Source organism: Lycium barbarum, chromosome 6 (genome assembly GCF_019175385.1).
Source record: "Lycium barbarum isolate Lr01 chromosome 6, ASM1917538v2, whole genome shotgun sequence".
Lineage (NCBI taxonomy): Eukaryota > Viridiplantae > Streptophyta > Magnoliopsida > Solanales > Solanaceae > Lycium > Lycium barbarum.
Genome location: NC_083342.1, coordinates 126,263,171 through 126,274,133, shown reverse-complemented (window position 1 = coordinate 126,274,133; position 10,963 = coordinate 126,263,171). Strand labels below are relative to the sequence as shown.

At 40.5% G+C, this 10,963-nt stretch overlaps 1 protein-coding gene and 1 pseudogene across 1 annotated transcript; both read right to left on the bottom strand.

The window, feature by feature from the left end:
- Positions 1-1,498: 1,498 nt before the first annotated feature.
- LOC132644597 (uncharacterized) lies at positions 1,499-1,951 on the bottom strand. The gene has a single exon (XM_060361198.1). It carries the CDS (start codon positions 1,949-1,951, stop codon positions 1,499-1,501), a length of 453 nt encoding a protein of 150 aa, XP_060217181.1.
- Positions 1,952-8,310: 6,359 nt separating this feature from the next.
- LOC132600147 (uncharacterized) lies at positions 8,311-9,912 on the bottom strand (annotated as a pseudogene).
- Positions 9,913-10,963: the final 1,051 nt, after the last annotated feature.

Genomic DNA, 10,963 nt, shown 5'->3' with positions numbered 1-10,963 from the left:
GGTTCATGATCCCCTGAAAATTATTCAGATGATCTGTCATTGCGGAACCATCGTGGTATTTTAAACTCAGCATTTGCTTTATCAGAAACATCTTGTTGTTACCAGTTTTTCGAGCATACAAACTTTCAAGATGCTCCCATAGGGTCCGAGCATGTGTCTCTCCAGAAATATGGTTCAACACATTATCGTCAACCCAGTGTCTAATAAAGCCGCAAACCTGCCGATGCAACAAATTCCACTCTTCATCTGATTTATTATCAGGCTTTTTATTTCCAAAGACAGGTTGATGAAAATTCTTGACATAGAGCAAATCTTCCATTTTGCCCTTCCAAATGGCATAATTTACGCCACTCAAAGTAACCATTCTACTAGTGTTGGCTTCCATTGTTTATCACAAATACAAATTACTATTTTATTCGAAGACCAAAGTAATTCTTTTCTGATGTGGAAGTTCAGACTGTGCTGCAACCACAGAGCATACTCATACAGAACCTTGGCTCTGATACCACTTGTTGGGAATAAAATAGACCCGCAAAAATAATATTCACGGTATTAGTAATAAACGCGGAACACTAAGTTATGGTTAAATAAGCAAGAATAAAATGCAGCAATAATGACACCAAGATTTTACGTGGAAACCCTTCTGAATAAGGGAAAAACCACGACCAAGAGGAGCAGCTGATATCACTATAGTAAGGAATTTTACACTGTGTAGTAACGAGTACAAATACTCCTAAGACCACTACACCCTCAAAAGAAATAACACTCTTTTGATTTTCCCACCTCACTACAATATCACTCACACTCTATTTTTCTTCACAGACTATTTTCTTACAGTCTATGGAATACCTCACTTTGCTCTCACTCAGATGTATTGTCTGAGATTTTGGTGTGTAACAAATGAACCATAAGCTGCCTATTTATAGGAATGAATTTCGTATGGTGAGGTAAGCGCTTACATCACGATTATGATGAGGTAAGCGCTTACATCATGAAAATGTGAACAAAGAAATTGGCTTGTTAGCCAAGTCCACAATTGTTGCCAATGTATAATTTGTCAAAGGAAGAAAAATCTTCCTTTCTTAAAATATGGGATAGGGGACTGGACCCCACACTACCAGCAAACTGAACTCAAAAGATTGTTTTTTTTTTCTTGTACGCATGTTACTGCATTTATCAGAAGAATATAGCTTTTATTCACCATACAAGATTTTAGACAATGTCATTTCATCTTTCAACTTTTTTGTTTCTGTTGAAAATTTATTCCAATCCATTCCCGTATTTGATGAATCTTTCTATTTTTTTCTTCAGCGTGGCGTAAAATAGCTTAAACTAATTAGAAAACAACTAAAGAAGATATGTTCGAAGGATCTGATATACTTACTTTGCTTATTTAATCCACTAAAATTCAAGAGCTAAACAAGTAGAAGCAAGGCTGACACATTAATATAGCATGTGTAGTCCAAATTGAAGAAATAAACAATTAGTGAAAGATATCTCAAGAAGGATGAACCTTGTTAGAGTGAGAAGAAATGGCTTTAATAGCAGATTTCATTGAAGCACCAGCAGAGTTAACAGCACCTTCAATGTACTTCTTGGCAGCAATTGTAGCCACTTTTTCCATAGTCTTTCCCATATTTCTAGCTCTTTCAGCAACACCAACAAGGCTATCATACTCAGCTTTAGCCATTTGGTTCATTTCCTCTTCGAAACGGCGAAATTCTTCCATGGCATCATCCATAGCAGTGTTAATATGATGCTCTGCTTCTTTCATGTAATTCTCAGCTTCTTCAACTTCCTTTTCTTGATGGAGTTCCATGGCCGCCCAAGCGTTGTAAGCTTCCACTTCAAAGAGCTTCATGAGATCATCTTCTATGGTGTAAGGGTCGAAGTTCTTGTCACAAAGAGCTTGGTCTGATAGAATGGAGAATTGAGCAAAAAGTGCCTCCATTTTTGTGCTGCTGATTTGAATTTGGGAATGGAGAAAGATGGGGTGAAGGGATTTCAGTGGTGAAGGAATTGATTCTTTTGGATTTGATGATTGGTGAAGCATATAGCAACAGGACAACCAACTTGGTTAAGGAATGATAGATGAGGGCCCTTGAACGCACCCCAACGGTTGAGTTGAATTTTATGTACTCATATTGCTTTTCTTTTCTTTTATTTTATTATTATTTTATAGAAGTACTTTTTTCGTAGTTGTCTATCTTTCTTTTTCTTCTTCCATTCTTAACATGTTAATAAGAAACTAAAGAAAACTAAGGAGTTCGTATTTATCGAAATTTGATTTCGTGACACAGTAATTTAAATTGTTACTTGTGAGCCACTAAATTAGAAAGTCCAATAACTATTTCTTTGAATTATTAAAAAAGTACAAGGAAAAGTTAACTTAGGATCGAATAATTACAAGAACTAACTACCAACAGTTAAGAGCACTTGTAAGTTGGGATCGTTTGGTGCAAGGTATAAGCTGGGATATCCAGCACTAATTTTTTGTATCATATTTAGTAGAAGGGATAAATTTATACCTTTTACCAAACAAAATATAAAATACATCCCATGGTATAAGCTGAGATATCCCAGCTTATCCCACTTATCCTTGGGATTATTTTATCTCATCTCCCTATAAAATATAAAAGTCCCGGGATTATAATCCCGGGATAATTTAAACTACGTACCAAACGACCACTAAGTACTTCTGTATTCTAAGATTTCGGGTTCGAATCCTGAAAACTGAATACATTGGTGGAAGTGTTTTACATATTTCGAGTTCAGATCTTGAAAACTGCATACTTTGGTGAGGCATTTTACCGTACGTCGAGTGAGAAAAAATAGAGTAATTTTCAAAATAACGGACATGTTTGAGGTGAGGTGGAGTGGACCACAAGTGTTGCATTTTGCCAAAGCCATAAATCCTCATCCTATGCAGGGACAACTATATGAGGACTTGAAATTATGCTTATTCGATGTGGCCAAATACATCACAAATTTAGTGTTTACGGACAGAGTTGAAATCAAATAAATGCTCGTGGCCGTAATCTTTTGTCAACATTAGCGTCATGCTCTTGTAAGCTGAACCATTGAATGGTTAAAATTTTGAAAAAAGGAAATGAAAATAGAAATTGAAATCCGTGAATTCCCCATCAGTGAAGGCAGTTGAATCACGTTAATAGAAATTGCTTCTTTTCTTACCGGAAAATTCAGACTATTGTTAGGTGTGGAATTGGCCAAACAAGTCAATTCTTTTGTTCACATAGTCGTGATGTAAGCGCTTACCTCATAATAGTTGTGATGTAAGCGCTTACCTCATCATAGGAAATTCATTCCTATAAATAGGTAGCTTATGGTTCATTTGTAAGATATCATCAAGATCATTTGCTAAACACATCCCAAAGAGAGAGAAAAATCTAAGATAAATACTCTTAGTGAAAGGCCTAAGTAAGAGAAGGTCTTTGAGAGAATTTTTCTGTGGTAAAATTCTTGAGTGTAATTGGGATTGGGGTTGTGAGGTTGAGTGTTGTAAACACTTGTAATATTTCTTCTTTAATAAGATCTGCAGCAGCAACGTGGACGTAGCTCTCACATTGAGGGTGAACCACTATAAATCTGTGTGTGTTATTTATTCTTCGCTTACATCACGGCGTAAGTAGGTTCTGTCTAAGGAGGTTGGTATTTAAGTGGTCCAGCTGTGACCCTCCAATCTTTCCTGGGAACCTGCTTACAAAGGTCGGATTTGGGATTTAAATCCTAACAACTGGTATCAGAGCAACAGGTTGTGTTGTGATTTAGAAACGATGGGAGGCGAAGATGGTACGACGCACGGCATCGGTAAATTCGATGGTACAGATTTTGCGTTCTGGAGAATGCAAATTGAAGATTATTTATATGGCAGAAAGCTTCATGAACCTCTGAGTCCGAAACCAGAGGAGATGAAGCAAGCAGATTGGAATCTCCTCGACAGACAAGTTCTGGGAGTCATTCGGCTGACGCTGTCGAAGAACGTTGCTCACAACGTGGCAAAGGAGAAGACCACCGCAGATATGATGAAGGTATTGTCTGACATGTATGAGAAACCTTCGGCAAATAATAAGGTATTTCTCATGAAGAAACTATTTTATCTAACGATGAAGGAAAATGCTCATGTTGCTGCACACGTAAATGAATTCAATACCATTGTAAATCAATTGTCATCGGTAAAAATTGACTTCGATGATGAAGTGCAAGCTCTAATTTTGTTGGCATCCCTACCAAATAGCTGGGAGCCAATGAGAGCAGCGGTTAGTAATTTTGTCGGCAGTGACAAACTAAAGTTCAACGATGTTAGGGATCGTATCCTTGCTGAGGAGGTGCGCAGGACAGATTCTGGAGAGGCATCGACGAGTTCTGCTTTTAATGTTGAAAACAGAAGCAGAAATTATGACAGAAACTACAACCGAAATAGGGGCAGATCGAAGTCAAGGAATGGCAGGGGTCAATCCAGACCAGGACGAACATTTGATTGTTGAAACTGTGGAAAACCAGGCCACTCAAAGAAGAACTGCAGGGCGCCAAAGAAGGAGGACAACAAGGGGCTGGAATCAACGCTGCTACGGAAGACATTGGCGATGCGTTGTTGCTATCGGTTGACAACCCGATAGACTCTTGGGTGCTTGACTCAGGAGTGTCCTTTCATACCACCCCACATCATGATATAATGACAAACTATGTGGCTGGGAATCTCGGCAAAGTTTATTTAGCCGATGGAGAGCCGCTAGACGTTGTTGGCACGGGAGACATTAATTTGAAGATGTCAAATGGATCCTCGTGGAAGATTACAAAAGTTAGACATGTTCCAAAGCTGATGCGAAACCTGATCTCAGTAGGTCAGCTTGATGATGAGGGATATGATCTCAACTTTGGTAATGGGTCTTGGAAGGTGGCGAAAGGTGCTATGGTAGTTGGCCGAGGAAAGAAGATTGGCACTCTCTACATGACGGATAGCTGTCATGATATTGTTGCTGTGGTTGACAACACAAAGAAGACAGATTTGTGGCATTGTTGGCTTGGGCATATCAGCCAGAAGGGGATGAAGCTGTTGGTGACAAATGGCTTAATTCCGGAGTTGAAGACGGTGGACCTTCATACGTGTGAGAGCTGCATTCTCGGAAAACAAAAGCGAGTAAGCTTCTCAAGTGCAGGCAGAGAGTTGAAGGTCGAAAAGCTGGAATTGGTGCACACAGACGTGTGGGGACCTACCACTGTACCCTCCCTTGGAGGATCACACTACTACGTGACCTTCATTGATGATTCAACCAGGAAGGTATGGGTTTATTTTATGAAAAATAAATCCGATGTGTTTAGTGTATTCAAAAGATGGAAAGCCATGGTCGAGAATGAAACAAACCTCAAGTTGAAGTGTTTGAGGTCCGACAACGGCGGAGAATACACTGATGGTGATTTCAAACGGTACTGTGCCGATAATGGGATCAAGATGATGAAGACTATACCTGGAACGCCGCAACAGAATGGAGTAGCCGAAAGAATGAACCGAACGTTGAACGAGCGTGCTCGGAGTATGAGAATACACTCTGGACTGCCCAAGACATTCTGGGCAGATGCAGTCAATACCGCGACCTTCTTAATTAACCGAGGACCGTCAGTTCCCTTGGATTTCAGAATTCCAGAAGAAGTCTGGAGTGGCAAGAAGGTAAATCTTTCATTTCTGAAAGTGTTCGGTTGCTTATCATATGTTCATAATGATGATACGGCTAGAAGCAAGCTTGATCCAAAATCAAAGAAGTGTTACTTTATTGGCTATGGTGACACCGAGCTTGGGTACCGATTTTGGGATGAACAAAATCGGAAGATCATCCGAAGCAGGAATGTTGTCTTTAACGAAGAGGTACTGTACAAAGACAAGCTGCAAAACAATTCAGAATGTCAGGACAAGGAATCGGAAATAGTCGATTTGAGGGACTTTCCGGCACCTGAGCCGCAGCCAGGTACAACCGAGGCAGAGGAACAAACAATCCGAGAAGGTGCTGATGAAAGTGTTGATTCTGAAACAAATGAACAGACGCCAATCACAGAGCTGCGTAGATCATCCAGGATCAGGAAGCCGCTTCACAGGTACTCTCCATCCCTCAACTACATTCTACTCACTGATAGAGGGGAGGAATGTTATGAAGAAGCAATGCAAGTCGATGAATCGACTAAGTGGGAGCTGGCAATGAAGGATGAAATGGATTCACTATCGGCAAATCATACATGGGAATTATCCGAGTTGCCAAAGGATAAAAAGGCATTGCAAAACAAATGGGTTTATCGGATAAAGGAAGAACCCAATGGAAGCAAGCGTTATAAAGCAAGGCTGGTTGCAAAGGGATTTCAACAGAAAGAAGGCATTGACTATACGGAGATCTTCTCTCCCGTAGTCAAGATGGTGACTATCAGAACTGTTCTTGGGCTGGTAGCAAAGGAAAATCTACATCTGCAACAGATGGACGTGAAAACTGCATTTCTTCACGGTGATCTAGACGAGAAAATCTACATGCGACAGCCGGAGGGATTCAAAATCAAAGGAAAGGAGAATCTGGTGTGCAAACTTCAAAAGAGTCTGTACGAACTAAAACAGGCTCCAAGACAGTGGTATTTAAAGTTTGACAGCTTTATGAAGAAAGCTGATTTTTCAAGGTGCGAGGCAGATCACTGTTGTTATTTCAAGAAATTTGAAGACTCGTACATGATACTGCTACTCTATGTCGACGACATGCTAATCGTAGGAGCAAACCTACAGTAGATTGATCGGTTGAAAAAAGGGTTATCTGAAGAGTTTGCAATGAAGGATTTGGGAGCTGCAAAGCAAATCCTTGGGATGAGAATCAACCGAAGCAAGGAGGGCATCAAACTCTCACAAGAAGAATATGTGAGGAAAGTTATCAAAAGGTTTAACATGTATGATGCCAAGCCAGTCAGCACTCCCTTGGCTGGACACTTTCGGTTGTCAAAGGATCAGTCGCCGACAACCGAGGATAAGAAGAAGCAGATGGACAAGATACCTTATGGATCTGCAATCGGTAGTCTTATGTATGCAATGATATGTACAAGGCCAGACATTGCACATGCAGTGGGAGTTGTCAGCCGATTTATGAGCAATCCGGGAAAGCAACACTGGGAGGCTGTGAAGTGGATATTCAGATATCTGAAAGGCAGCTCGATTTCAGCTCTGTATTTTCGAAAATCAAAAACAGGATTGCAAGGGTATGTTGATGCTGACAACAGTGGTGATATTGATAGCAGAAAGAGCACATCCGGGTATGTTTACACATTCGGAGGTACTGCAATCTCTTGGGTTTCCAAGTTGCAAAAGATAGTAGCTATCTCTAGTTGTGAGGCTGAGTACGTTGCTGTGACGGAGGCCACAAAGGAAATGATGTGGCTACAATCTTTTCTGCGGGAATTGGATCAGGACCACGAGGGAAGTGTGCTATATTGTGATAGCCAAAGTGCCATTCATTTGGCAAGGAACCCGGTCTACCATGCTCGAACGAAGCACATACAACTCCGGTACCATTTCATTAGATCAGCTTTGGAAGATGGAGCGCTAGTGCTTGAGAAGATCGCAGGGAGTCAGAATCCAGCAGACATGCTGACAAAGGCAGTGACGATAGACAAACTGAAGCTATGCTCAACTTCAGTTGGCCTGCACGAAGTATGAAAGTAGGAAAGAGCTGCTGCATCGATCAAAGTGTGAAGACAAATTAAAATTAGTCTTCAAGTGGGAGATTTTTTAGGTGTGGAATTGGCCAAACAAGTCAATTCTTTTGTTCACATAGTCGTGATGTAAGCGCTTACCTCATAATAGTTGTGATGTAAGCGCTTACCTCATCATAGGAAATTCATTCCTATAAATAGGTAGCTTATGGTTCATTTGTAAGATATCATCAAGATCATTTGCTAAACACATCCCAAAGAGAGAGAAAAATCTAAGATAAATACTCTTAGTGAAAGGCCTAAGTAAGAGAAGGTCTTTGAGAGAATTTTTCTGTGGTAAAATTCTTGAGTGTAATTGGGATTGCGGTTGTGAGGTTGAGTGTTGTAAACACTTGTAATATTTCTTCTTTAATAAGATCTGCAACAGCAACGTGGACGTAGCTCTCACATTGAGGGTGAACCACTATAAATCTGTGTGTGTTATATATTCTTCGCTTACATCACGGCGTAAGTAGGTTCTGTCTAAGGAGGTTGGTATTTAAGTGGTCCAGCTGTGACCCTCCAATCTTTCCTGGGAACCTGCTTACAAAGGTCGGATTTGGGATTTAAATCCTAACAACTATCACCTATTTTTCAATCTAACTGAAAAAGGACTCCAAGCCTACCACAAAGTGTAACCACTTGGACAGAGATCTAATATCTGAAAGATACATAATCGAAGCATCAAAAGAGAGAAAAGAAAACCTATTAGAACAAGACCTTGTGGATTTTACCAGCCACCTCCACCTCTTCTATCTTGCAGCTCCGCTTGCCTCTCCTCTTTCAGTCTCCCCGCAATTTGAAGAATATCTCGGTTATAGAAACGATCGCGCACAAACTTCCTTTCTTCAGCTTGTATCTCCTTGATAGCGCTTGGATATGGATTGGGAGGTGGTTTCTTCCCTTGAAGTCGTGCAATCTGCTTCAGTCGAGAATATGCTTTCTTTTTTGCTTTTCTTTCTCCTCTATATTCCATCTATAACAACAAAATCACACAGTTTTTAAATAGCGGTCCTAGAAGAAGATTGAGCCTCAACGAATTTGTTTGAATTTGGAAAGACGAGATACGTACATCAGCAACAGCCATAGCTTCCTATTCACTGACCCCTTGCTCCTTTAACTCTAGCACTCGCCACCCGAATAGACGGGCTGGAGGAGGGTCAAATCCGGAAATCCTGTTAAAAGTATTAAGGAATAAAGCCTCAGTGGAGCAAAAAAGTTTATAATTTCAATATGCCAATTTCTCCTATAGGAAAATAATGAATTTCGATAAAAGACTGAATCTACCCTCGACTGCACAAGACAAGATGTGCTGAGACCAAAGAAGATCTTTTACTTCTCGATATAGTACTTTTCATATTATGTACATTGGTAGCACCTTTCCCCACTTGTTTCCTGGATGTGCAGCATATTGCATGTTAAACTATTAAAGCCAGCACACTTGAGCTGTTGAGACCCTAGGATCAACAGTACAACAAGGCATACATGATACACCTCAGGGGTAGCTTATTAACAGAGCACGTGCAAATGCTTAATAGCATCCTCATGTTTAGATTCTGGATGTTTTTGGAAGAACTTCTTGATATAGACATCCTCGGGTAGACTGATGGATTGCAGCTTCTTCTCGGCACGAGGGAATGTTGCCGGTGGAGCCCTAGATTCAAACAAAATTCCAAGCAATAACCAGCATTAGGAGCACTATTTCATGTTCAAGGCAACATGGATACACTCTAGTAAAATCACGCCCAAGAATCCTATGAGCATTCTTAAAAATGCTTTTCTTAGATGCCAGTTGCAAAGCTAAATTAATTAAAAAGTAATGATAAAAGGAACATGTCACCTTTCAAATAGATTAAGCTTTTAGATGAGGTTGTACAACCACTTTATCATAGTATTAGAACACGTAGAGGTCCTAAATTCAAGTCTCACCACTACTACTATCAACAAAAATATTTCACGTGTTCGGCCCAAGAAAAAGAATTAGACCACAATTGAGGGGACTCGTTTTCTAGCAGTAAATATAAGGATCTAATTGAATAAGAAAAACAAAAGGAGGGAAAGTATGAGGTACTTCTCCATAGCCTTGAGCCAGAGAGGCTCGGCCTTGGCTAAGCCTTTGACAAGCTTTCTCGATCTGCTTAACAAATCACCTTTCATGAACAACATCCTTTCCCTGATCCGAAACGCTATCAATTACAAAAGTAAGACCGCAATTCATGAGTATCGATGGACCTACTAAAATCTTCCACAAAGAAAGGAACTTAAAGAAAGCTAAAAGTCTCACCTTTGATTGTGAAAAAGGTTACATCAACATTCTGTAGACCTTGGCTAAAGAAAACACCACTTATAATGAATTTACATTCTATAAGCTAATAAAAGAAAAAAAGTATATGACTCCATCTGTCCCAATATATGTAGTATAGATTGAATTTCGAGAGTCAAACAAAAATATCTTGGACAACGATTTATTGAATACTTAAGCTTAAAGCTGTGACTTAGTTTAATCGCATTGCAATTTCGTTGAGAATCACTATAATTCTACTCTGACTTGACATCAATAGATATATATAAATAAATAAAATGGATCTTTCAACTGAAGTTAGAAAACTTACTGTTACGCGGCGCCTTCTTGAGATGTTTAGAAGGGCGACGTAAGGCTAAGTAATCCGACTTCCGTGTGATCACTATCCGCCAACCTGAGGTCCCCTCTACACGCTAGACTAGACTGTCAGTGCCGTGTAGGAAAACCGTGTCGTCAACAATTGCAATGAGAGAATTGAGAACGAAAATGCTTGCTTGTATTAACAGAGAATTGATTACAAGAGAGCTGGGGTGTTCGAGGGGGAGAGAACACCTTTGCAGAAGATTTGAATGCTTTTTGATTTCACCGATTATATCCTCCCTAATAATGCTTTAAAAAAAATAACCCAAGTTCCAGGAGTAGACATAAAAAAGCTAGAGAATCATAATACAAGAACAGGAAGTAAACTACTCAATATTTACATCAAAAGTGACCTAAACTAGAGCAGGTCCATTACAGCATCTTCGGATCGTGGCACTGCCGCGCGCACCGGGGTGCGGGCACGGTCGGGCGCGCGTGGGCGCAGGCTGTCGTGCGCGGGCGCTGGGGCACTGGCATTGTCGTGCGCGGGCGCTGGCATCGGGTGCGCTGGGGCGCAGAAGGTCGGGCACTGCGCGCGGGCTGCCTGGCATGGGCACATGGGCGCTGACT